A 27154-nucleotide genomic window follows, 5' to 3' on the forward strand; every position below is an offset into this window, starting at 1 on the left:
AAAAAACATATGGCCTTCTGGCTAATAACAATACTTTGTTACTGTAAAAAAAAAATGTATATATATATTCTGTGCTTGAGTATTTATTTTGTTCTGAGAACTTTTTACTTTTACTCCACATACATTTGAAAACAGATATATGTATTTGTATTTGTATGCTCATTAATCCATAAAAATCATCTTGTTACCTTTTTCAACCTTTGCCAATGACTGCACAATGTAAAAAAAGACATTAATAGAGAAAGGTAAAATCAACCAAAATAAAAAAAAACACAGCGACGAGGACATACATGAACCATGAAGCATGAGCGAATATGGTAACAGATTTGGAGTAGCAAGATACTTTACTTTTGTACATAAATACAGTTTAAAGTCTGTACTTACAGTTTTATATGTCTTTTTACAAGTACATCAACTGTACTTATATGTGGTGTGCGTACTTTTGCCATCTCTGTGCGCCATGGTGGGGGTTAAAATAGCGGAACATCTACTGTAAGACGACGATGACACGTCTAGTAGAGAGCACAAAGGCAGAAATGCCCAGCAGGAAGACCAGCAAACCTGTATTTCAGGTATGTACAGTACATCAAACAACTAAACAGTGTGGGGGTTATGACTGCACTCATTTGAGCTCTGCTGCTGTTGTTGACAAATCTCTGACTGAGCTTCATCGTTAAGCACCAAACTGGCAAAGCCAGATTGTAGGTTAGGGGAATAACACACAAACATGACGTGGTAATTGGGCATTGTTAATCTACTTAATTTGCCAACAATTCACATGCTAGGCACAGGTGACACAAACATTAAATCAAACTGGTTGTAACCTTCCATGAGTAATTGAAGCATGAACAAACAAAATGAAATCAGTATCTGACTTTCATTGTTGTGTAAGTGCTTAATGAAGAGAAAGGGTTGGTGATGATCACAGTTACGAAGTTGAAGAGATTGGATTGCATTTTGCGTGTAACATACTGAAAATGTTCAAATTGAATTGTCTATATGAGTATGTCACATGTTTATCACAGGTTTCCCATATATATATATATATATATATATATATATATATATATATATATATATATATATATATATATATATATATATATATATATATATATATATATATAAAAGCTTTAAGATATGCATTCAATGTACTAGCATTAGTTTTAGGGCAGGTCTGCCACATCCAATATGGCTGAGGCGCTGACTTTCGTAACAAGCCCTGACGATTATACGTAGACGTCTATGGGCCCTGAAATGACCTACAGGCTATGCCTGTCCATTTGTCTCGAAAGTAAACAATGTCAAACCCTACAAATGCCACAACATAAAATGTCTTAACCAGTATGTCTATTGTTTATAACTATATGATAAAACAAGCAACATTTGACTCTCTGAAAATGTACACATTTTTGATCAGGCACCCGCACGTTTCTTCCAATGAGGGCATCAACATGGCGGCCACCTTGCGTCTGGGTCGTCAAGGAATCTTATTCGGCCTTAAATTATCTAACATAACTAAATCTCCGTGGAGCACGCAGTCATTACAAGAGCACGCCAGACACTTCTTTCAGTCTCCATGGATCTTCGGTGAGTGACGTTATGTGCAGTTTTGTGAATGACGACAGCTTGACGACCGTTGACATTTGCCTACATAATTTTCTCTCGCTTTATGGTTCTTTGGCAAACAATTTTGTTTCCACAAACTGACTTTGAGGTAAAGGTCCATAAGGAGAGACAGACCTTTACGTCAGGCTACCTCAATTCTGGTCCTCAAGGGCTGGAGCCCTGCATGTTTTAGATGTCCCCGTCCTCCTTGGTTGTATTTGAGTTGTAGCAGGACATATAATAATGGCTCTATTTTAAAATGAATGTGATAGTAACCACCCTCCTCTCAAATTCAGCCGACAGTGCCAGTTATTCGTGTTTGCTGCTACTTTGGGAAGAACTCCCTGAGAACCCACACGGGCTTCATTTTTAACTTTGCACTTGCAGTGTATCAGTGTGTCCAGCAGATGCCAGCAGAATGACAGGAAATGGAATGCTCTGCATGTCACAATGTTAATTGGTTCTCTAAGAAGGTAAACTTTAACTCTTTAATTAAAATAAATAATAATGCAGTTATGGTTATTGGATATTATTTATTATTATTTATACACCACATTTCAAAACACAGTCATAACTACCAAAAAAACAAAAACTACCATGATCTTTAACATAATATAATGTTGATTAAAATGAGTTAAGAAAAATAAAATAAAATCAAATACCGACATGACTTTAGTCACTCTGGCGTAACACCAAATGCATTGCTACTACCCCTACTGTCGGCAATGAATCGATCAATAATAAAATTCAGAATGTGCTGATAGATTTGCATGATATTAGTATAATGTAATAGTTCATATGAAACATTTTAATCACCAGTTTCTAACCCAACCCAAAGAAAAAATGGCTGAATGCTACCACTCCACCAGAAATGTCAAGTGTGACAAAAATGTTTTCTTTTCTTTTTTTTTACAACAAAGCTATTTTACTCAATTAGGATTCAGTCACTGCGGTAGCCACTGAAGAACATTGAGGTAATTGTGATGTTGAGATGGGTTTAGAAACAAACCATTCACTAGACAAGCACAAGAAAGAGCCACGACAGGATGGATCATTTGTGGGCATGCTGGGAATTGCAGGCTCACTGACCCACTGAAAGCTATGTGGCGCTCGTGCTGCTTAGCGGTTGCAAGATTGAGATGCCTTTTGCAGAATAATCAGTAGTGGTGCTCTGATCGATCAGCCGATTTCTGCGGGAAAGTACGTGATCGGCATGTGTTGATCAATGCCACTCATTGCCGATCACCAAAAGCGATCACCCGCAGCTCTTACTTTGCAGGCTGTAGCCAACTAGAGACCAGCCTGTGTGCATTGTATCGTCCCCTTCCCCTATCCTTGACACTGCACGTTGCAGACCAAAGCAGTAACGGAATCATATTATGTTTGTGCATTTTCTGCACTGTCAATTTGAAATAATGTCCTGTTTTTGTATAATTAAGGGATGGAAATTTGTTTTTGTTTTTAAATCTGATGCATAAATAAAAAAATTTAAATTAAACAATTTAATTGATTATTAATGCAATACAATACTTAGTGAGCAACTCTAAAACTGAAAACTGGCCAGCCAATCTATGTGATTGGTATCAGAATCGGCCGATCGCACTCATGGATGATCGTATATAGATACACACACTAGTGCTGGTCAGAACATTTTTAATATCGAGGAAAGTAGAAATGTCCATTTATTTCAATAATTTGTTTAAAAAAGTGAAACTTTTATGTTACATTAGTTCACCACACACAAAATCAAATATTGGAAGCCGGTATTTGTTTCAATTTTGATGATTATGGCAGAAAGACACAAAACGAAAAAATCCAGTGTTTGACAACATTTGAAAATTGTGACAAAGCTCAATATTGTAGGCTCCTGATGTCCCAATCTTGTCAGCTATTTAATGCAAAACAACATCAGAGGTTTTCCTCAGCCTCTAAATGTTCTCAGTCTGTTTTAGTAGGCTTGAGTATCACGGGTGGAAGACTGCTGACTTGACGGTTGTGCAGAAAACCATCATTGACACCCTCCACAGGAGAACAGTTATCAAAAAAATCTCAAAAGAAGCTGGATGATCAGTTGCTCACAGAGCATTGTATTAAAGTACATGAACACTGTTTTTTTGTGTCTTTATACTATAATCATCAAAATGGAAAGAAATAAAGGCTTGAAATATTTCACTTTTTGTGTGGTGAACAGGTTGGGCAGGTTGTTGCCCTCCTTGAACACAGCTGAGAAGCTCCTGCACAACGTAATTATGAGCTCATGATTTGAAACACCTGGGTTGCAGGCAGGCGACGCCGAAAACATGCAGGACTGCGGCTCTCTAGGACCGAACTTGCCTAGCCCCTGAGGTTGGGGAACCCAGGTCTAGAAAGTAAAAAAAAAAAAAAACTGCCACATAACCCTAACCCACAGGTGCTTCTCCTCACCTAGCAGGTTATAATGAGCTCGTCGCCACTTGTTGAGTGGAAGCACCTGTGGCTAAACCCAAACTGTTTCAGGGTTTTTACTTTCTGGACCAGGATTCTCTAACCCTAGCGATGAACTAATGTAGCCTGCTGCAAGTTTCACTTTTTAAAATTGTTCTCAATATTCAAATTTTCTGACCAGCACTAGTCAATGTTTTTTTTTTAATTTTTTTTTTTTTTTTTACATTGCTGCCAGAAGTGTTCAAATAAGTATTTTGGCATTCGCTTCAAGTGCCTATTCAAGTGGAGTGTAAGTCATGCTGTGATCTTTGTGTCCGGTAGGTGTCGCCCCACTCAACTTGCAAATGCCAGCTCTCTCACCAACCATGGAGGAGGGAAACATTGTCAAATGGCTGAAGAAAGAAGGTAAAAGGAATTTACAAGTTCAAGTCACAACCATTCCTGGCGCTATCCCAAATTTTAATATTAATTCACAGCTCAGTTGTCAATGCCACTAAAGAATGTGTGCATAAAAACTATGGTAATATTTACCTTGCAACTGCACGGGCCAACAGCAGGCGCTAATTATCATTCTCTATGACAACACACCACGCTCATGCGGTGTTGCATGCATAGGACTGGTGATTAATTGACTTATGGAAACCCAGGAGTCACTATTCATCACTTCTTAGTGGTTCTGCTCATCCAGGCACTGCATTCGTCATGAGGCAACTGAGTTCTAATGGGCTCCTTTGATGTCTTGTCATTTGCTTCTATGATTTGGGTTGAGATGTGCATGTGACGAGGAAACAAAATTCCCACTGGATGACACCTCTGGTCCCTAGTGTATTTTCAAAAGTTTTGGTGCTACTAAAGAGCCAAAAAACAAATTTTGTTGGGCCAATGAAGGCTTGAATGATAAACTATGAACTAGCTTGTTTTAAAATTTGTGAGCTGAACTTTGAAGTAGTTTGCATAGAAAATGAACTTTTTCAACACTGAAGGTTGCAAAGATGTTTTCAAACAGTTTACATTTAACTCCATTAAAGTTGTATACTGTCGCACATTTCATGAGCGAAGTTGTAAATCTATTTCTTATACCACATTACCACATCTTAATGCATTGTTGAGGTACTGGTATCAGATTGGACTTGAAATTGGAGGATACTCAAATTAGGTGCCTCGAATTTGGGTGCCAAAAATTGTTATCTGGAAAGCCCGATTAAATATAATTAGGGCTGGGCAATAATGGTTTGTTGGGTTCATTAGACTAAAATCGTAATCGTCCTGAATGTCTGTAAAAATCGAGATTTTATCTTTTGCCCAGCCCTAAATATAGTAGACATTAATCATAAAATATATATTGTGAGACAGGCGTTAAACAGGGCACAGCTGGGAATCTGTCGGGGAAAATTAGAAAAAACATGATTTTTTGTTTGTTTACCTTCTTCTACATGAAGATTTTCAGTTAAGATGCTGCCCTCAGCCGGAACATTCTTGCACACTTGTTTGTGTCAGTAATTATTTTCTGTTACTAGTAAATTTGAAATAAAAACAATAATAATATATATATATATATTTATTTATTTATTTTATTTAAAAAATGACATTTTCATACATTTTTGCAAATTCGTCCATTGTTGTGAAGCTACAATTTTCACAAATGTTTGTAGATGCTTTTCTTTTCTTTTTTAAATTGAGCGCTCACAATGTCTTTAAAATTTTTCAATTTTGATGATATATTCTTGTACTCTTTAACCATTGCAGGTGAGGCAGTGGCAGCAGGCGATGCCCTTTGTGAAATTGAGACTGACAAAGCTGTAGTTACCATGGAATCTAATGATGACGGTATCATGGCAAAGATTCTGGTGAGAACAAATGCCAAAATCACACACACCATCTTGTGTACATCAATGCTGAAGGTGTTTTCTAGCTGCTATCAAACAAGATGATTTGCTGCTGTTTTCAATCCTGTCCTTAAAATGCATTCTGTTGTGAAAGGCATATTCCGCTTTCCGAGCACAGTGACAGTACATAAAAAGATTTTCTTTCATGGCAGACATTTTTCTAGGTCCATTCCCCATTGTGTTGCTGCTGCTAGGTGTTTGCTTTTTTTAAATAGGCTTTCAAAGATAGAGCAATTAGTAGTCTTCTTGACCTTCTTCTTGTTGCTCCACCAAAAAATATAGACTTTTTTTCAAATAGAATTTGAGCACCTTATTTCCCCATTTTAATCTTCTAGTGCATGTTACAGGATCATGGAGTATTGCCCTTCGCAAACTGAAGACAAACTTTTTTTTTTTTTTTTCAAGTGACAGAAGGTGCCTGAACTGATGTGACGACGAGATATTTTGCCCCCTGTCTCATTTACCATTGATTTATGCTTTTATTTCTTTTCCTTTTCCACAATTCCTTACGCTCATCTTTCCTTGCTACTGTGGGTATGGTAGTTTCCATAGCAACCACTGAGGAATTGGGGGTAGGGGCTTGAGAGCTGAGGCAAGCAGAGAAAGGAGGCTGGTATTTACTCCCATAGTTAGAATTGTAATGTGTATTGTAGTTAATACAAAAAACATCAACTGGAAACATTGCATGTCCAATATGGGAATATTAAACAAAAACAGTACAAGTGTTCCCTCACACAAAAACATTTCTTTGTCATTAAAAAAGGTTTACTAATTATTGGATAATTGCAAATTTTATTTGTGTTCAAAGGAAAAGTATTATCGCTAAAAGCACTTCCGCTGATGTACTTCCGGTTTGTGGAGCGAAACATGTCCGTCCGTCTTCATGGAGTAGCATGATTTCTTGTTTCACTCATTTTTTTATGTCAAACATGCTTTCAATACAGTTAAAAGCTATTGGGCGCACTGGGCGCACAGTGTTTGGAGGAAGTGTGTAATTTTTTAAATTATTATTATTATTTTTACTGCTAAGCCAAAGCAGAATTGCTGTGTGTCTCAAGATCCAGCCAGGCTGTTTACATTAACAGGTCTATGGAGTGATAGGGCTAAAATAAATATGTGATAGCTTGTCCTGCAAGATTTGATTTGTGGTGGTTGACCCTGGGAAGTAAGACTTAAGTAATACTACAGTCGATAATGTATAAAGTGCTGTGGGAGAAAAATGGATTGGATTAAATATGATACTGTATATTAAAGGTGCTACTCAGTCCGGTTACATGATTACTTCAAATTGTTTTATGCTGTGTGATTCGTGGTAACCAAGTGATTCACAAAGTGTGGTACGCAGGATCACTTTAGTGCCTGGTTGGACAAGGCCGCAATTTTTCATTAGTGATACTCAAGGGCCCACATAGGACCACATACTTCCTAACCAAATATATGACAAAAATGCAATTTTAAATAGACAAAATATGTGCATATTTCAGTTTATTTTTTATTTTTTACTTGAACCAATTAAAATGCTTGTACAGTATATTCAATCAGAAATGTCTTGATTGGCCACCTATGTAGAAACACAAGGAATTTGTCTCTGCTAGACTGGTAGTATCACAGAACGAGCAACAATAAAACATTTGAGACATGACACGTGAGTACAATTACTGCACTACTGGTCATTGTGTGACGATTTTTCACATTATCTGTACAGTTGTCATCGCACTGTAATTATTGTAACTATTGCACAAATGGACACTTATTTTCAGGCTCTTTTTGCTTGATGACTGTCTGCATAACTTGCATAGCACTGCTGTCATTGTTTGGTACTACAGCACCAATGGCACGTATTGCATGTTTTTTTTTTCAATATTGTGCAGCCCTACAAACAACAAATTATGTGTTTTAGCACACAGTATTTGACTATTTTAACACTACCATTTATTTTTTTGCACGTCTGTAGAAAGCAGCCTTGTAGACTTTCTCCCTACTTGGACCATTTGTGGATACCTTTTGAAAACTGACCAAGTGCGGACGGCAGTGTATTAGGCATGGCCTTTCATTTAGAATGAATTAGTATTGATTGATTGACAATGTCCAGTGGACCATGAAGAGAGTAGTAAAAGGCACACAGTGTATTTAGATGAGCTCTTAACAGGATCTCGAATCAATTGTGACAGCAACCAACCATGAAAAGTCACTCACTGCACTACACAACAACCTATTTTATTTCAGTGTTTCAATTACAGTGAGCCACACCACAGCATGCCATGTTATTATATTTGTCCTGCATTTCAGATGGAGGAGGGAAGTCGCAACGTGCGCCTAGGAACTCTCATTGCTGTTATGGTGGAGGAGGGACAAGACTGGACGCAGGTTGAGATTCCACCTCCATCTGCACCTGCATCTGCTATACATGAAACCGTTTCCACCATTGATCCTCCTGCTGCTCCTTCTCCACCAAAAATAGTCCCAACAGGATCGTAAGTGTCATCAAATTTTGTTATCATGGTACCAGAGCTGTACCTGCAAATAGTGCCTCCATACTGATACTAAAACAATATCACGGCAGAAACTTAAAAATACGTATAACACAGTGGAATGATAACTGACAAACTGACTTCAAATTCAGATTTTTTTTTACCAAACATTTTTAATAACTGAAGAACGATTGAACACTAAACACTTAACATATTTAAACACTACTGAGCATTGTGTATATCCAGTACTGTACAAAACATTTAGCCGCAAGGTGGCACAAGCCAGTGTCTTCTTGTGCCGGTCTCAAGCCCGGATAAATACAGAGGGTTGTGTCAGGAAGGGCATCCGGCGTAAAACTTTGGCCAAATCAAATATGCAAATCAAATATATGACTTCCATACCGGATCGGTCAAGGCCCGGTTTAACAACGACCGCAATCGGTGCTGTTGACCTACAGGATGCCGGTGGAAACCGGAGAAGAAGGAGAGGAAGAAGGTGTCTTTGTAGGAAGAAAGAGAAGAGGAACACCAGGAGTCTAGGACAGGAGGACATACTGTGTGTTCAGGAGACCTGGTGAAAAGGGAGCAAAGCTAGAAGTTCAGGAGCAGGGTTCAAGTTATTCTATCATGGTGTAGATAGGAAGAGAAATGGAGTAGGAGTTATCGTGAAGGAGGAGTTTGTTAGGAATGTCCTGAAGGTAAAAAGAGTGTCAGAGTGATGAGCCTGAAGCTAGGAATCGAAGGTTTGATGATCAATGTTGTTAGTGGATATGCGCCCACAGGTAGGATGTGAGCTGGAGGAGAAGGAAAACTTTTGGTAGGACCTTGATGAAATGATGCAGAGCATCCCTAGAAGTGAGAGAGTTGTCATTGGTGCAGACTTCAATGGACATGTTGGTGCAGGAAACAGAGGTGTTAGTATGTGTTTGGTATACTAGCATTTTGCGGTGACCCAGTTGACATATTAAGATTTATTTGAAAGTCTGCATAAACTTGGTTGGATTGTATATTTAAAAAAAAAAAACCCTGCTCAGATGGTTTAGATTTAGAGTTACAGGAGTTAAATTAGCTAATGTCCATAGGAGACTTGAATTAAAGGTAGAATGTGACACAAAATTAAAAGGTCCATGAAATAAAACATTTTAGTCTAACGGTAACTTGTCATCATGGCTCGTTGTCCTTCAGGTTACGACTAAGCCCAGCAGCAAGACACATTCTGGACACTCATGGCGTTGATCCAAAACTGGCCACACCTACCGGACCAAGAGGACTAATCACTAAGGAGTAAGTTTGAGCAGTTAACTTGTCTCTACGTTCACATTGAATGCGAAATTATTCTTCACCTCATTTTTCTTATGAGTTTGATTGCTGATACTATGAACGTAGCCGTTTCATTTCATTTAGAAAAGGAGAGGCATTTCTTCTCCTCTGATAAAAATGAATGCACGGCACGTCATCATGCTGGTCAATCAGGTCATTGTATTAATACTTTGGCTAATGGGAAATGCTCTCGCTATCTTTGATCACAATTCAATAGCTGTAAGCAAATAAATACACTTACCATATACATTAACGTCCTTGTTCACCATTCTTAAGTGCTTTCTCTTTTTTGTCTCATCATTGGAAGCTGGCAGTGTTGTACAACTCCCAGTGCCCACAGACTGCAACAATTATTTTGTCTTGCACATGTAGTAAGTACATTCTCAATACCGATTGGCTGCTGTGACGCAAAGTGTGTCTTCCAGTTCAAATTTACCAACCTGAGCGAATGTGTTCGCCCCACTCGCCTTGCCTATAAACTGCGTCAATTTTCCAACCATCACAGATTCGCACCCATTTACGCCAACTCTATTGACGTTGTATGTGTTCGCATCACAAGAATAGTTCAACTTGTGTTTAATCTAACTGCAGCATTCGAACTTTTACATTTTTGGGGGTATTTTGCGTTTGTTTGTTTTAAAGAGACTCTAAACACACAACAGATGTTCTTTTCCACCACACTGCGTTTTTAGTGCATCAAGCAACAATGTCAATTGTGAGATGTCCTTTCTGGAGCAAGAAATGATTAATAAGATTTGGGGGAGAAGTGCAACCATACTATAACATGGTTTTAAAGGTAGTGTGTTAGTGCTACTTGGTGTAGACAGTTGGAGTTAAAAGGTGAGATGGAGAGAATCGGAGAATCGTCTCTTCTCATTACCCTTAAATTCAGTACAGGAGGGGCGCACACTCTGCATGGCTGGAGTCCATTCACGCGATTGGCATGTGCAAAGTACGTTTATAAATAAAGATAAAGATCTAAACGTGCAAGTAAAGTTGTCCAGGGCAATTACAGATCACCGCTACAGAAGTGGGCACTTGGGGGCCGCTTTCCATCCAGACAGTTAGTGTCCATGTGTAAACCCCCTCGACACCCTCCAAAGCTGTTCTGTGGGCAGGGAGGTGATTTTAAAAGTATAATAAAGATTATAATGATGTGTTGATTTATACAATGATTCAGAACGTTTTAAATTTTTAATTACTGTCAGCCGGCAAATTTTCTGATGCGCCAGAGACATGTAAAATAAAATGCCCCCGGATCGTTGGAACGCCCAGCATGGCACAGCACGCTCTGACAATTTGCCAAACACGCCAAATGAGGTTTGCACTGTCACGAAAAACCAGATTTGCCAGTTTGTACGCAGAGCGCATGTGCGTTGTTTACGAAAACTTTGCTCACTGTGTTATCTCTGACTGTCATGATGTGTATTTCAGGTTTTGTTGTTTTTTTCAAATCTAAATGTCTTACCAGTTTTTCTAGGGGGGAATTTCCAAGTGACCTCAGTCCTTCCACAATCAAATGCTCCTATCAGTAAAGAAACAAGGCACTTATGTACTACAGGAAATGTTACAATGCATGAACAAGGGAAGGGTATAACAGCTTTAGGGCCCCAGACTCCATGGTAAAGTCAGAGGACAATGGACCCTGTTGCACTTGAAACTGGAACTCTACAAATAGAGGCACCTGATACATGCGCTTCCCTAGGATTGGGCATTAAGGCCAAGAAATCAAATCAGATTTTATTTGAAATTTTTGTGAAAGTGAGGGGTGCACAAACATTGCTGCACGTTTGAGCTATGGGCAGTGGGGTTGGTGCCTTGCTCAACGGTCCGTCGGTGGTAGCGACAAAACAGACCGGCATCTCTCAGGCAACTTGCATTTGTCTACAGTAGGACTCCAACCGTGATCCTGTGATTCCCATTTCTAATTGTTTTGGTCTATTTCGGGTCTACAGAGATGCATTAAATCTTCTGAAGATGTCTCCGGGGCCAAAAACAACACCGATGGCTGCTCCGCCTCCTTCTGGTCCAGCCCCAATACCAGCAGCTATTCCACCACAACCAAGCAGCAGACCCAACATACCTCCTCTTTCTGTACCAGGAAAGCCAGGTGCACCGGTGGGTTTTAAATTACATACCATATAAAACATACAGCTCATGTCATGCTCTTTTCTGATAATACTATAAATGCATGCATGTCGTCAGTTCATTCATTGATTCTGGTTTCACCAATTTGCACTTTCTTTCTTTTTTTCTTTCTTGTGTTTATTTCAGACAACTGACATCAATAACAAAGACATAAAGAAAAGTACATATTAAATGTTGAAACAATATGCCTGAAAGGGAATGGGAATAAGACAATTTATTTAATCCCACCCCTTTTTAATACATTCAATGTAAAACATAAAAGCATTCACCACTTCTGTCAAAAATCAACTTGCAATTTTTTTGTTTCAAAACTAATTAAGCAATTATCATTCACACAATATAACAAAAATACAAAAATATTCACACACGGGTGTTGCCGCAGATAAAGAATTGTTAATTGCATTACATCAGTAAATGTTCTACCAACATTAGGAACCAACTAACCAGTAAATGTATTGGTTAAGACTCCGAGTGCATACCAACACTGGTAATAGACAATACGTACTAACAATGGTAAGAATATAACAAACAAAAGTTGAAACTAGGAAAACACATTAAATCTGATGCTATAAAGGTATGAATCTTAAAAAGTATATAAACATTGCTTTATTAGAATATCTTATGAATTATTTTAGTTATTTACAGTTATATGTATATTTATGCTGGATTGCAGTACAGCCTCCAGGCCCTGCCACCCGTCCCCATCATTATTACTACTATATTATAGCCATCCATCCTCACAACTAGCTGCATGCATAAATACAAATGAGTATTAAGCAAACAACATTTTAGCTAACACAGCTGTTAGGAATCTGTATGTTCGTTACTCGAATGTTCATAAATTGAGTGGTATCTTTGTCAATGTCAGACATGTTCAATCTGTTTTGACTGATTAACCACCTAACCTTTTCTGTTAAACATGACCTTAATATTAATGGGTCTATAAGTAATGTATAATCTATGTGTAATATATTCCACGTGTACAGTACTTCACTGCGTCTTGACTTCGATAATCTTATTCCCCAGGGCACTTTCACGGAGATTCCAGCATCAAATGTCCGCCGCGTGATCGCTCAAAGGCTAACACAGTCCAAAACCACGATCCCCCATGCTTATGCTTCTGTTGACTGCGACATGGCTGCAGTAATGAAGTTTCGTAAAAACTTAGCCAAAGGTAAGCAAGAGGCTTGTCTGTACACTTATTCTGGGTCACCTGTTTATATTAACACGTTCTAGCTTTAGTTGATGACGTGGATATCAATAATTGTCCTTGAAGATGAGAATTTCAAGGGCTTCACATGACTGCTCATTTGACAAAGAAGACAGTCTGTAGCACTGAAAGAAACTGGCACATAACTACTGATTAGTCACGCTCGTTATAACTCTGATTTCACAAACCACACACAAACATTTTGCCAATAATAGGAATGAAAGGTAATTGGCAGACAGATTGATGTGGCTATATTGTTCAATTAAATGTTATTCACTTTAAGTTAATTTAATGATGTCTGTCCAGTACTCTGGCTCACTTGAAAAGTGGGTGGCTTCAAACAAAAGGTGCTCTGTCCTAAGTTGTTTAAGACATCTGCATGTATTAACAATAGCTGGAATTCTGAACTTTGGCTCAATCTCATTTTTTATGTGAAACCCAAGTGTCTTCATAGTATAACAAAGGAATTGACCTTACAATTGCAATACTTTTGGAGGGCCACTGCATCTCTGGTTAGCTACTGTATCAATGAGGAAATGGTTTGGCCATTCCAGACCAGTAAGCAAGTGTTCTGTGTGTACTGGCGGATTCTCTCTCCGGTTGTTATCGCGGACTGTCTTTGTTCAGGATCGTGCAATTTCACGGTTAGTCCGGTCATCACGCTGCACACGACATTCATAACCATCTGCGACAGTAACAACAAATGCAGGCCAAATTGCCTGTGGTGTCCCACATTGGCTTAGGGAGTGGAGCAGTTTCACTTCCTTAGGATAGTAGTTTAATACTGTATTTGTGTCTTACTTCACGTGTTTTTGACACTCACTCTTTTTCTCAGTCTTGTACACCAGGGATGAACCTATAGGGCTTTTAGGCAGCACCTGTCTGGATTGTGTCACAATGAAATGACTCAGTCTATTGTTTCCTTGTCTTTCCAGAGCAGATCAAGGTTTCTGTTAATGATTTCATTATCAAGGCAGCTGCTGTTACGCTTAAAGTAAGTATTGCTCTTCACTAGTTGGGGTATTTTATTAAGTGAGTAGCGTGGTCATAGATTTGCGCTGCTCCATTTGTAAAGTGCCATGAGATGACTTCTGTTGTGATTTTGCCACAATATAAATACATTTGAATTGAATTGACAGACTCTAGTGGATTGGAGAATCTGCACAGAAGGAAAAATGACAAGTTGTGACGAGTTGTTTCCCCCCCCTCAAGCACACAGGAGAATATTGCTTATCTCATATCATCATATATCATATCTCATATATCTTACTGTACAAGCTAACAAAAGACATCCGATAGACAATTTAGTGCAAGCACAAATTTCTCTGGCCCACTACAGTTGACTCTGTGGGGGATAGGGACCAGGTCAAGTTTGACGTCCATTGAAATGTATATGGAGTTGCAGATGGGGGAGTGTGACATTCAAAATAAAACATTCAATATGTTTTCCTCGAATAACCGAGGGAAATATATAGATATATATAGATATCTATAGATATATAGATATAGATATCTATAGATATCTATAGATATATAGATATATATATATATATAGATATCTATAGATATATATAGATATATATATATATATCTATATATATATATATATCTATATATATATATATATCTATATATATATATATATCTATATATATATATATATATATCTATATATAGATAGATATATATATATATATATATATATATATATATATATATATATATATATATATATATATATATATATATATATATATATATATATATATATATATATCTATATATATATATATATATATATATATATCTATATATATCTATATATATCTATATATATATCTATATATATATATATATATATCTATATATATATATATCTATATATATAGATATCTATATATATAGATATCTATATATATAGATATCTATATATATAGATATATATAGATATATATATATATATAGATATATATATATATAAAGAATGGTTTTGGATTAAGTTATCATTGCAAAAGGAGGTGCAATTTCTGATTAAGTGAAAGGTTCACATACTTTTGCACCCATGAAATCTGAGTTTATCTTAAATCAACAACTTTTGCTCCAATAATGAATGACAATATAATCATTATTTTTGTTGAAGTCCTTTATTATTAATGTCAGCATTATAGATTGGGGTATGACTAAACATTTAATAAGGTTATTTTAATATTTTATACACAAAAATCTGACAATGCCTGCAGGGTTCACAAACTTTTGAACAGCACTGTATATAAATATACATTTTCAAAAATAAATCCACAAATATGCAAATCTACGGGTAAAGGTCTAATCCCATTCCTTTTGTAATTAATTTAAAAACTTGGCAAAAAGTGGCTTGACTTGCAATTTGTTTGGCGTTGTTGTGACACTACCCGTGAATTTTTGATGATAGGAGCTCCCCGACGTGAACGTGACATGGTCAGATGATGGACCCCGAGCACTGGACTCCATTCACATTTCAATTGCTGTCGCAACTGACAAAGGCCTCATTACCCCCATCATCAGAGATGCTGCAAATAAAGGAGTTCAGGAGATTTCCACCAATGCAAAGGTAAAAGCCTGAATCTGAATCACTGCTTTGTTAGCTTTTTACCTACAGTCATTGGGGGCTTTATATATACAGTATTAATCTTTGTGAGATTTGTAGGATTTTGCTTAGTGTTTATTCTCCCTTGTCTTGCGGTTGTGGCGTGCTTGAGTGTATCCCAGCAAGCTTCGGGCAAAAGGCAGACTACACTAAATTGTCACTAAATCCATCGGAAAGGTTGCTATTTGTCATGACAAAGACGTGCAACCAACCAGTGCACGTCAGTGGGGACACATTTTGAACTACAGAAGCCGCAAAAGATGTTCAACTTGCTTTCAAATTACCTTGTAGTTTTTGCACATTTCCAGCGACAACTGTTAGTGTTTGTACGAGGGTCAGTACCAATTTCTTGGATGAAATATTTCCCAAAAAAGAAAACAAAGAACATTTTGTACACATTCCTCCACTTGAGACAATCCCGTAGCCGCAGTCTTGAATGCATTGTGCTTTTTCCAAGGTTGCTCAACTCGGTCACAAATTGCCATAAACCCCTGGCCACAATGATGTGTTTGCTTTGTTTGCCAGATGCCTCATCTTCCTCTCTGGGTTTTGTCAGTTCCATTTCCTCATTTTATTAAGCTGATGGTTTCCATTTGTCTCATAGGCTGCTGTTTGACAGTTTGTTGGTTTTCGAACACCATTTTCCTGTTTGTCCTTTTTTTTATTGGGGGGAATGGGGGGGATGTTAAACAACTTTTGTTATATTGTTATGGTTGTTTAGGAAGTCATACCATGCAATTTACCAACCAATAATAATTTAAATAATTATAAATGTATAATTAGTTATTGTGAACGCTGAAGCAACATTCTAGCTTTATTGATTTAGTCTTCAACCATATTTCTAGAAATATTCCCATTTAACTTGAATAGTGTTCTGACAGACTGTATTTTTATTATTGCTCTAATTAAGTGTAAAGTGCGTACTTTGTGCCAAATTTCCAATGCCACTGTCTCATTAATAGTTAATTGGTTTCATTGATACAGCTCAATGGTCTAAAAATGACATAATGTGTGTTTCATAGGCATTGGCCCAGAAGGCTCGAGATGGAAAACTTTTACCTGAAGAGTACCAGGGAGGCTCATTCAGGTAAAACAAAGACATAAAAAAAAATACATGATATGATACTATCAAATGTTTTGACATTGGACATCAGCCCATCATTTGCAGCAAATTGTGGGGGGAGGTTAAATAAATGGTGTAATTTGGTCATAAAATGGGTTTTGTTCTGTGTCAGCCGGGAGCAATGAATAACTATTGGGAGATGTTGTCGTGCTCTTTGCCAACCCTCTCAATAAAGCAAAGCCGAAACTGGCCTGGAGCAACCCTACGGGCCAGTTTCGGCTTTGTTATACTCGCTTTGAACATCATGGTAAATGGTCTTTCACTTGTAACTAGCACTTTTCCACTTGTTGATGGATTCAAAGCACTTCATACCAATTTCACATTCAGCTAATGCTGGCACAGCATCAAGAGCTACTGGGGGTTCAGTATCTTGCTCAGGGACACTTCCACATGGTCAAAAGGGTCAGGGATCAAACCCACAACCTCTGTGTTGGGACAAATCACTACCACTGTGCCATGCCACCCCATCATAGTACTTAGGTGTAGTAAATTGAGAAAACGATAGAATATTTGGTGTCGTTTGTAAAATTTGAATCTATGTATCTCGTACTTATACAAGTATCTTAACAGAAATGATGTTTATTGTGGGCAAATAAAGGTTTACAATTGCCTATAGATGCCACCAGATGGAGACAAAGCTCAACGTTTTTATTAGACAGGGCTATGGATTACTAAATGAAGCTCCTCCACTCACTTCAACATAGTTACCAAGAACTGGTGCACCAAAATGTCTTTTGATATTAGACAGGATTTTGCCCCAAACAAAAAAAACAGCAAATATGCGGGGGAACGTTGCTTGGCATATGTGCATAAACATTCTAAATCATTAAAAAAAAGGATAGACTTTTTAAAACATAAACATCACATAATTTTTTTGTATTCCTTTAGCATCAGACTAGTTATTGTTTTGTCTTCTTTCTTTTTTTTACATTGATCGTATTATTATTTATTTATTTTAAGTTGAGCTATATGTTTATTTTGTGCTTTTTCTCTCAGTATATTCACCGTCTCTTATATGTCTCCATATTCTTCACTTCCCTCAGTATATCCAACCTGGGGATGTTTGGCATTAGTGGCTTCAGCGCTGTGATCAACCCTCCACAGGCTTGCATTCTCGCCGTCGGGACCTCCAGGCCCGAATTAGGTCTGTGCGAGGACAACCAGACCCTGCGTACCCAACAGCTGATGACCGTCACCTTGTCAAGTGACGGGCGGCTTATCGATGACGAACTTGCCTCGCGATTTCTTGAAAGATTCCGCGCCAACCTAGAGGAACCTCGCCGCATGGCTTTAGCCTGAAGTTTGGAGAAAAAGCAAAGACGCACTTGTGTGATAACGCCTGCCCTCTCCTTCATTACTTAGTTCCAGGTGTCAGTACAGGAGGTACAGGGTCCTCTTTGTGTTTGTTGGCAGTCACCAGGCTTTGTGATGCAAGAGTCAAATTGAGCTCCTGTTAGTTATTGAGAATTTTTTCCAACTGTCAGTTTCCATAGAGGCACATCCTTTGATGTTCCTTCATCACGCCACTCGTGTTTGTGTATACATACTGTATATTTAAAGGTGTCAGTTCTAATGTGTCTGTAGGCTGTCAACATCTTTAAACATAACATAAATAGAACTGTAAACATCTTCATTTTAATTTCTTTGTCATATTTATTGCACCTACTTGAGACGTTTCCTGTTACATTCAAAATTCATTAATTTAATGTTAAGACAAACATTTGAAAAGGCGCATTGTAATTATCAAGTTATTTATTATCAATGTCCCTCGTGCGAACACATTGCAATCATTTTTAAGAGAGACACTGTCACATGCAAATAAAAAGTCTGTTGATTGACTGTTAATGTATTTTGAGGCTCAATTCATCATGTGAGTTTAGCACACATTGACAGCGAAACCACAGATGTGTTTGTGTGTATTCTAATTAGAATACAAGAGATTGCGTCAAGGAGAATAATTTCATAGAAGCCAATTAGGATAATTTCCTGTGGCAAACATACTGGTCAGCCTACACTAGCAGATGTTTATTTGCCCCAAGTGCACCGAACAGCTGCTTCAGTAGGTGGAGAGATTCTTGTTTGATTACATCCCAAATTGGGCAATGCTGTGACATGAGACCGGGCCATGTTCTTGTTGCAGTTTGATAAGACAAAAGAGTGAATGGTTAATGACATTTTGACCACCGCTCTTGAGAACATCACAGTTTGATTGCTCCCACGCTACCCGGAAGACTTCACACTGCATGCACATTTGTTTTTTGTGGTCAGATCAGAATGTACAAATAGAAAGTCGGTCAAGTGTTGAAAAAGACTGTAAACACAAGGGTTTGAGTCACAAACTCGCAAAAGCAGAATTAGTAATATTTGATTAAATCTGACCAAACAAAATTGCTTTTCATCAAATATAGTGAATGTATTGGCCGCTCAAGAGAATAATTGGCTTGTTGCCTGAAGCCAACAGTGGACAACATTTCCGTACAGCATTAATTATGTATTTTTCATCTCTGTTTCAAATGAAAGTGATTCGTTGAGAAGTGAGCTATATTGAGCTCCTAATCGGACACTAGTGCTCGTGTGGCCAGCTGCTTGCTAGAGATATGAACCTCACAGATGAACCAGAGATCAGCTCAAATGCAGACTGACACAAATGTTGACAACTGCAAAATATATTTCTTTAGAAAGTCAAGAGTCCACCTGCTCATGCAGATACAATATAAATTGTTTAAAATATATTCCTTTAAAGGTATATTATGTTTTTATTGACATAGTCTGTACGTACTAAAGTGACAGTGTGTAGTATTTAGTGCCATCTTGTGGTAAACTTATAATCCATTTTAAAAATCCACTTATTTATTTCAATAGTATGCAAAAAAATTATGTTCTTTTATATCAGCGTACATTTTTTTAAATATATAAACGTAGGTCTAGCGCTAATTCTATTAGGTCGCGCTGTGCCTTACAGGAGGTTGACATGTTTCGCTGCCATCTTTCTGCTACAAATACCCAAAGGAGGAGAACTTTGCAAACATTGTAGGACTCTGGTGCTCATGTTGGACCCAATGGGTCGACCACCGCTTTATCTTCCACCGCTGCCAAGGAACTGCAGATGGTCATTGCTGCGTCTGGTGATTGGGGCTCCCGCCGCTTGTCTCTTTTACTAGGTTCTCCTACAAGCCACTCTTGTTAGCCGCTTTAGCTAGCTCCTGCTCTCGGGATTGCTCACTCTCGCTCGCTCACAAATAATAATAATGGGCAGTAATTTGTGGTAGGCTTGTGAAGTGTGATCTGTAGGCACCGTAGTGTGCGTGCTTCAAAATCATTGCATTCTATTAGCTTACCACTAGATGGCACTAAAATTATACACACTATAAGTCATGTTACTATTAGTTATATATCATACTAAAAGATGTTGCAAATATCTTAGTCTATCTTATTTAACACCAAGATAGAGGCAATGTAATTAAAAACTCAATTCTGCAACAATCATCTTTACTTGCACGTTACGACACGACTCGCTTAACAACCAAGTAAAAGAACTTGGGACCGAACAACATGTCATCAAAATATGATGAAGCTACAGCCTGTAGCTACCAGCAGCTAATAAAAGTCACATGGTCTACTCTGTGACTAATGAGGCATTTGTGTCGAAACAAAGACTCTTTGTGTGGTAAGTTTACACATGTTCTCTTTTTAAAACGAATATCTGTTACTGAATGGATATATCCGCTTGAGAGAATTCTGACATTTTATGTTTTGCAGAAGGAGATCTGGATAAAAATGAAAGAGGAATTAGACAATTTTTGTTCCGACTGATATTTTTGATGAACCATACACAAGGTTGCGAAGATATTGTAGGGCTCAGCGAGCAGTGTAGGTCACACTCATGGTCACACAGCATGGAGCAGTATGGAAGCAGTTACTTTGGCAACGATAAGTGGCAAGTGGACACGACTGTTGTGCCAACTTGGATTTGTTTCAACTCAAGTGATGATTTTTCCAAATCCAAGGAGATCCTAATGATGATTCTTGACTGTCCATCAACTGAAAAATATTATTAAAAATAATTTCAGCCGGCATTTTGATAGGTGTAAATGTAATTTGGTGTGCGGTGCACGCAATCATCCTGAGACCTTAGTATGTGTTTGCCCAGTATCGTCCCTCTCTTTTTTTTCTTTTTTTTTTTTATTATAATTTTTTTTAAATACATTTTTATTTTGTATGTGGGTGTGTATGTGCGTGCGTGCGAGTGTGTATTCATGAGTTCACCTAAAACCTGTTAAAACATCACATACCGTTCACCTAAACCGAACACTTCAGAATCCAGCCAGAGTCGTGAGGCCGTCAGGAGACCCGAGGAAGGACCAAAGAAAAGAAAGGAAAGTGAAATCCAGCACCGACCACGGACAGGGGATCGCAGCACTGCTCTATACTGCGGTCTGCCCCAACCGATGCCCCCAGTTGTGTGGTGCGTTAAAATTGGAGGGGAGTTGTAGGGCGAAGACGGTGTCTCCACCCGAAGCCCCCCCCCCCACGTGTGTTATGTGCCCTATATGTCTATAAACTAAGTGTATTGTGCCAAACTAGTGCAGTGAGTTAAGAGGAGCGACCAAAGGGCCCCCCCCCCAACCGAGGAGCACCCGCCCACCAAACCCCCACCCACCCCACCGTGATCTCGCGCAAAGTTTGTTCAACCATTGTTGACAGGATTTCCTCACTTAGCCCATTTTCCTCTCACAAGCAACACACCTTTTTTTGTGTATGTATGCAGCATTTTCATTTCACACGTTCCTCCTTGAGATGTCATTCGTATTCTTGTATGAATCAAATGATCAAGGTTTTAACTGCCTGTGCTGATTCAGAGTGACCGAAATTGGGGGCCGGGGGCTTATATGACGCAGGGCATTCCTGTTGACTATATGACTTAGTCCAAACGTACTTGGTCTGCTGTGCAGTCAAAGCCAAACCAGGCTCTTGCTTTGTTGTCATTGTTCAAATTTTAGCCTCGGTCCAGTCATGCTCAGCCAGACCAAGACACTGTTGCAGCTGTGTCCATGAAATGAAGCAGAAGTAATAAGGGGTTTCATGTTATGTCTTTTGACATTTCTATATATGCATAGGGATATTCCAGAGGACTCTGTGACTAATTTCAAAGGACTGCATGGATTTTTCACGCCTTAGCCTTGCTGTAGGCTACTTGTGGTCAGCAGGTCAAGTGAGGCAAGTTCATCAAGCACAAACCCAGCACATGTTTGTCACATGACATATCTGTCCGTCTGTTCATAATCACTATACCGTTTTTCTTGCCGCAAAGACATTTTAGACATGTCCAAAATTTTATGGCATCAAGAAAAACGGTTTGAGAGCAAAAGGAAAGTTTGAGAGTTTCTTGGTGATTGTCTTAATTTACAACATTGAATCTTCCGCTAGCTTATATTAAAGACAAACATTCCGCTTTTCTGACCTGATTATGATTGCACTGCAACTAGTTGTTTAAATATGCTGTTCCATGCCTAAAATCTGATTTGTGCTTGTCACTTTGTGGTAATTTAGTTCACCGGAGGGAAAAAGGCATGATCCATAAAAGGAATGCTGAAAAGGTTCCATTATTTGGCCATTACGCAGATTTCTGACCGCAGGGACGTCTGATGAGAGAGAGTATGTGTATGTTACTGACTCGCCATCATGGAAATGTTTTTTTTGCTGTATTGGCTGAGTCAGCAGTCTAATGTTTAATTTAGGGCTCAGTCATTGCCCGTCACCTCAGCTACTGTTTTTTGTTTTCCTCCCATGACATCATAGCAAAAAAAAAAAAAAAGATTAGATAACTATCTACACTCTGGGTAGTGTTTTGTAATGTGAAAAGAGACTGTTGACTACTTGAAATGAACTCAGTTTAAAATGATTTGCTTTTTCTGAATGTGACGGTGATTGAACATTATACCACTTACTGGTTTTGTCTATAGGTATGTGTGCTTTAAAGGTGACCTATATTGGACCTTGTGTATGCTCAGCTGTTTTAAAGTAGATTGATCAACCACAGCCAGTGTTACACACTGATCTCTTAGTTTTGTGTCAATGATTTTCCAGTGAGAGAAACTAGGACAGACATTGTTCTGGCAGAGAATCCAAATTTGCCTGTATAATCATTAGCTTACGCTTCTCACATTTCATTCACAGAGAAAAAAAATGATGTACTGTTGGTTGACTTGAGAAAGAGGAAACTCCAACCTAACTTTATTCTGGTGCAAGACTGCTTGTTGAGTTGTTTGTATCTCACTATAGAAACCACTGCTTGGGAAATGGCTGTGACTATACGGTGGTTCTTTGACCGTTATCTCCCGAGTAAAGAGAAGTCAATGCAAATTAATTCAGTCACTACTGTATCTAATTTTTTTTTAAGTCATCTTTTATGTAACCGAGTACAGTACAACAATTTAGCCCAAAGTGGATGTTAGTAAAGGTTAGAGGAAGTTTCCTTGAAAGTATTTTGTTTGTTTCCCATTATGACTGATTAGAAGATGGATAATGTGGACTTTGCATAATGTGGTTCTTTGTTTCTTTGTGTGTTTTATGTTTTATATTATCAGTGTACTTTACGCTTCCTGTGTTGTACTTCTCAGTGACTTAATATTGCTGGGCATGTCTCAAACTGTCATTCCTAATGATTTACAGGTTGATCATAAATACAAGTCAGCATATATAATTGTATCTTTTATTCTCTTATTTTTTTTTAGTAAACGTGGTTCTATTTAACTGAATGAGCAAGAAACAGGATAAAGTTTTGTTAGGATCCTATGATGAGTCACTGACAAGTTACCGCTCGTGCTGCGACATTAGACATCCTCCAGCGATTTGGAAGTCACAGAAGAAGTCATGCTTCGTCACCACGTGTGTTTGTGTGAGTGCTTCCACAATGAGTGTGTTGTGAGCTCTGCTGTGTCCGTCAGTTGTTGAGAACAGTGTCATGGTTACAGTAATAGCATAGCAGACATACAGTAAACAATAGGCTGGCCATATTTTGATTTCCAAAAAGGAGGATACTCGGTACGGCCTTGAGATACTTATTATATGATATTTATATTTTGCTATACATTATAACTATTTTAATGTACGCCTCCTCTGTATGGGTTTACTTGACCAATGAATAAATAATGTTCAACCTTTTTTGCCCCAAGATCTACTTTTCAAGCAGCAAACCTCCCGTGATTGACCTGGGTAGACAGGGTCAAACCCACGCAACCACATTTTGGGAGCGCAGAGCGCTACCAGTGAGCTAAAACTCTGGGCTGCTGAAACACCTTAACACCTCATTTGAATGCTCAGGATGTGAGGTATGCGAAAAGCTGTCCACCATTTTTTTTAAAAAACAAATTTATAATAATACTAACACGCACACACAAAAACCCGCCTATGTTTTTTCCCTACACCTCTCGGCATCGATTTGGGAGCAGTCCGCGGTTTACCAATCACAGTAACAACACGGTGCACTCCACCTCCCATTTGTCGAGCAAAAAGCATCAGTCAAATTCAACACATGGTAATCGGTCCAGTGAAATTTATTGGTGAATTGTAGGCGGCACGGTGGTTTACTGGTTAGCAGGTCCGCCTCCCAGTGCAGAGGACGTGAGATCGAGTCCGGGCTTCAGCCTTCCTGGGTGGAGTTTGCATGTTCTCCTCGTGCTTGGGTGGGTTTTCTCCGGGTGCTACGGTTTCCTCCCACGTTCCAAAGGCATGAGTGGCAGGTTAATTAAACACTCCAAATTGTCGATGGGTGTGATTGTGAGTGTGGATGGTTGTTTGTCTCTGTGTGCCCTGCGATTGGCTGGAAACCAGTTCAGGGTGTACCCCGCCTACTGCCCGAAGCATCAGTTTTTGGGTGATTGTCTTTGTGAATAATATTTTTGGCTTTTCTAACCATGTATTTATCCACCTAGCTTGGTGCACTGGAACTGAAAAATGTTGTCCCCACAAAGTTGAAGGTGTAGAATTGATTGATTAGCTACCATAAATGTGTCCCAATACATTGTGAATGTCCTTTGGTTGTTTTCCAGTTTCCTCCCATTTTGTATTTCTAACCTTTGTTTTTTTTTTTAAATGATACATGTGTCTGTGATATGGATGTGACCGGCTCCCATTGCTGCAATCAGATCACACTGTGAGACGCACAAACCCAGTGAAAGGGAGCAGAGACAAGAAAATTGGTTGAATTGAAAATGAAGTGAGGAGTGAACAAAAGACCAGATGGGCACAGTGAAACTGTTGCTGTCTGAAAAGAGGAAAGAGGGAGACGGAGAGGGAGGAGGTAGACACGGAGCCTGATGAGAGTGAGAGATCACCTTCGCCTTTACCCATTCCAAATGGTGGAGGACTAGCGGCGGAGACAGAGAGGTGGGGCAAGTGAGTGTGTAGTTCACACGAGGCGCTCTTCCTCTTCTTTTCTCGCGTGGCCGCATACAGCTGCTGTGGTTTGCAGACACAGAGGAGAAAAGTTGGGCAAAGTCTTAGTTTTCTCCAGCTGCCAACACACACACAGACAGGAACTCTCTTTCATAGAGGAAGATTCTTTTTTTTTTTTAAGTGCTTTCTAATTCATTCACTGGTTGTTTTTTTACACACACTCACTGGCCGTCCTGGTTGAAGGGGAAACAGGACTACTAGTGGCTTCAGACTCACCTTTACCTTCAGATACTCTGCCAGACATCCAGACTAGGCTCCTCCAAGATGTGGACTCTTCTCTTGGGGTTCACCTTAGGACATCTGGCTTCCTGTCAGTCAGAGCAACTTCAAGGTGAGCAGACCATGCCTTCTTCCACTGCTCTTTGTTTCAAATGAGCTGTTTCTTCCGGCTTCGTGTAGAATAAAATTTTCTGAATCTTAATGAGAAAATGTAATATGTAAATTTAAGAGAAAATAAATAAATGAGTGGGTGCTGTCAAGAGTGATTGTGCATGCTCCACACCAGCGCAGGCAGCCCCTGTCTGGCAGTCGGAGACTCCTGACAGACACAAAGAAAATGCTTTTTCGCTGTGTCTGTGTCTAACACACGTCCAAGTGCCAGGCAGTAGAACCATTTTATTGATTCTGAACATTAAGCACAGCTTCCAGAGGCAACAGGAACCCGTTTTTAAAATCTTTATAGTATGAATCACACATTTTAATGCTTTACACTCTACCACAAAGGATGTTCAGCACCACCCCTCTGTGCAAATGTCATTCCTTTTTCCTCTCACATGTGCTCCCAGAGTCAGGTTTTGATTGGATCTGTTGCCCCGGGCGATACATCTATGGAGGTGCTGAATCAAACAGGTCTGGGTGCATCTAGCTTGGTCCCACAGGAGATGGTTGTCAGGTTGTTCACAAAGAATCCCTCCGGCACCGCGGCGCTGAGCATTACAGCCCCTAAATGAGTCCTCATTGAAAGGCAAATAAGAGTTTACTTCTAGACAGCCTCTATGGCTGTGGGAGGACTTGAACATGTTTGTTCCTTTCAAGGCTTCTTGTGAGCAGAGGAGGGAAGATATTGTGTTGTTTTTTCTTCCTTTTTTTTTTTTAAATGTCAGAGTGTTCATCATGGCCCAGGACAAAGTCTTTGAACATTAACTGTGTGGGCGCAAGTATATCATTAAGGTCAGGCAGTGGGATCCTGTTTCCAGGCTAACCCATCTTGTAATCTTAAATTAGATTCATGGAAGGATTTTACAATAACATCTGTTAACCAGTGACATTTAACAGCAGCTTTTCTTGTATTGAGTGCTTATAGTTCATGAGTGCAACCCTATTGCTGACCAGAGAATTATGACGTCTGGTTTTCAAGCTAAGAAGAAATGCAAAGTGTTGTAATCTCAACATTTTAGGATGTTGGTGAAGAGAGGAAATGACTGTCAACCAAGTAGACCACACCTTTATGTCGTTTACAAACGACTTCTCTTACCCACTTAACCAAAATATATTGTCTCATGTTCAGATTTATCACGTGTCAATGTGTGGTGTGGTCAGGGTCCCTAAAATTAGAATCAGAATAATCTTTATTGACCAAGTATATAAAACACACAAGGAATTTGCCTATGTTAGTTTAAGCAACTATTACAAAAGGGACATTTAGGACATAACACATAAGAACAGACAGTCTTTACGTAATGTATGTGTACCATTTTTGCTGCAGTACCAAACAAATGACAACTGTGCAAAAGATGCAGGGAGTCATCAAGGAAAAATAAAGTGACCAGTATTGCAATAATTATGATACACATTGACAATTGTACAGTAATGCCAAGTCATTGGCACCAGGTCCGAATCAAGAAGCCTTTTACCTCTACTGACTTCTTCTTCCACTTCACC

General features: G+C 38.8%; 2 protein-coding genes across 2 annotated transcripts in view; both read left to right on the plus strand.

The window, feature by feature from the left end:
- The first annotated feature begins 1441 nt into the window (after nucleotides 1–1441).
- Nucleotides 1442–18661, plus strand: LOC147175863 (pyruvate dehydrogenase protein X component, mitochondrial-like). Its single transcript, XM_086074810.1, has 11 exons — nucleotides 1442–1590; nucleotides 4354–4437; nucleotides 5779–5879; nucleotides 8208–8392; nucleotides 9575–9673; nucleotides 11665–11827; nucleotides 12884–13031; nucleotides 14003–14061; nucleotides 15499–15657; nucleotides 16716–16780; nucleotides 17860–18661. Exons 1-11 carry the CDS (start codon nucleotides 1455–1457, stop codon nucleotides 18113–18115), a joined length of 1455 nt encoding a protein of 484 aa, XP_085930936.1. The 5' UTR covers nucleotides 1442–1454; the 3' UTR covers nucleotides 18116–18661.
- A 6435-nt stretch (nucleotides 18662–25096) lies between these two features.
- The window catches only part of LOC147175864 (CD44 antigen-like), a 12488-nt gene continuing 10430 nt past the window's right edge, over nucleotides 25097–27154 (plus strand). The window contains exon 1 of the mRNA XM_086073988.1: nucleotides 25097–25604. Within this exon, the coding sequence (XP_085930114.1) occupies nucleotides 25538–25604 (67 nt within the window). The 5' untranslated portion in view covers nucleotides 25097–25537. The remainder of the gene's footprint in view (nucleotides 25605–27154) is intronic.

Source organism: Leptonotus elevatus, chromosome 4, assembly GCF_054856555.1.
Source record: "Leptonotus elevatus isolate MCC_2025b chromosome 4, RoL_Lele_1.0, whole genome shotgun sequence".
Lineage (NCBI taxonomy): Eukaryota > Metazoa > Chordata > Actinopteri > Syngnathiformes > Syngnathidae > Leptonotus > Leptonotus elevatus.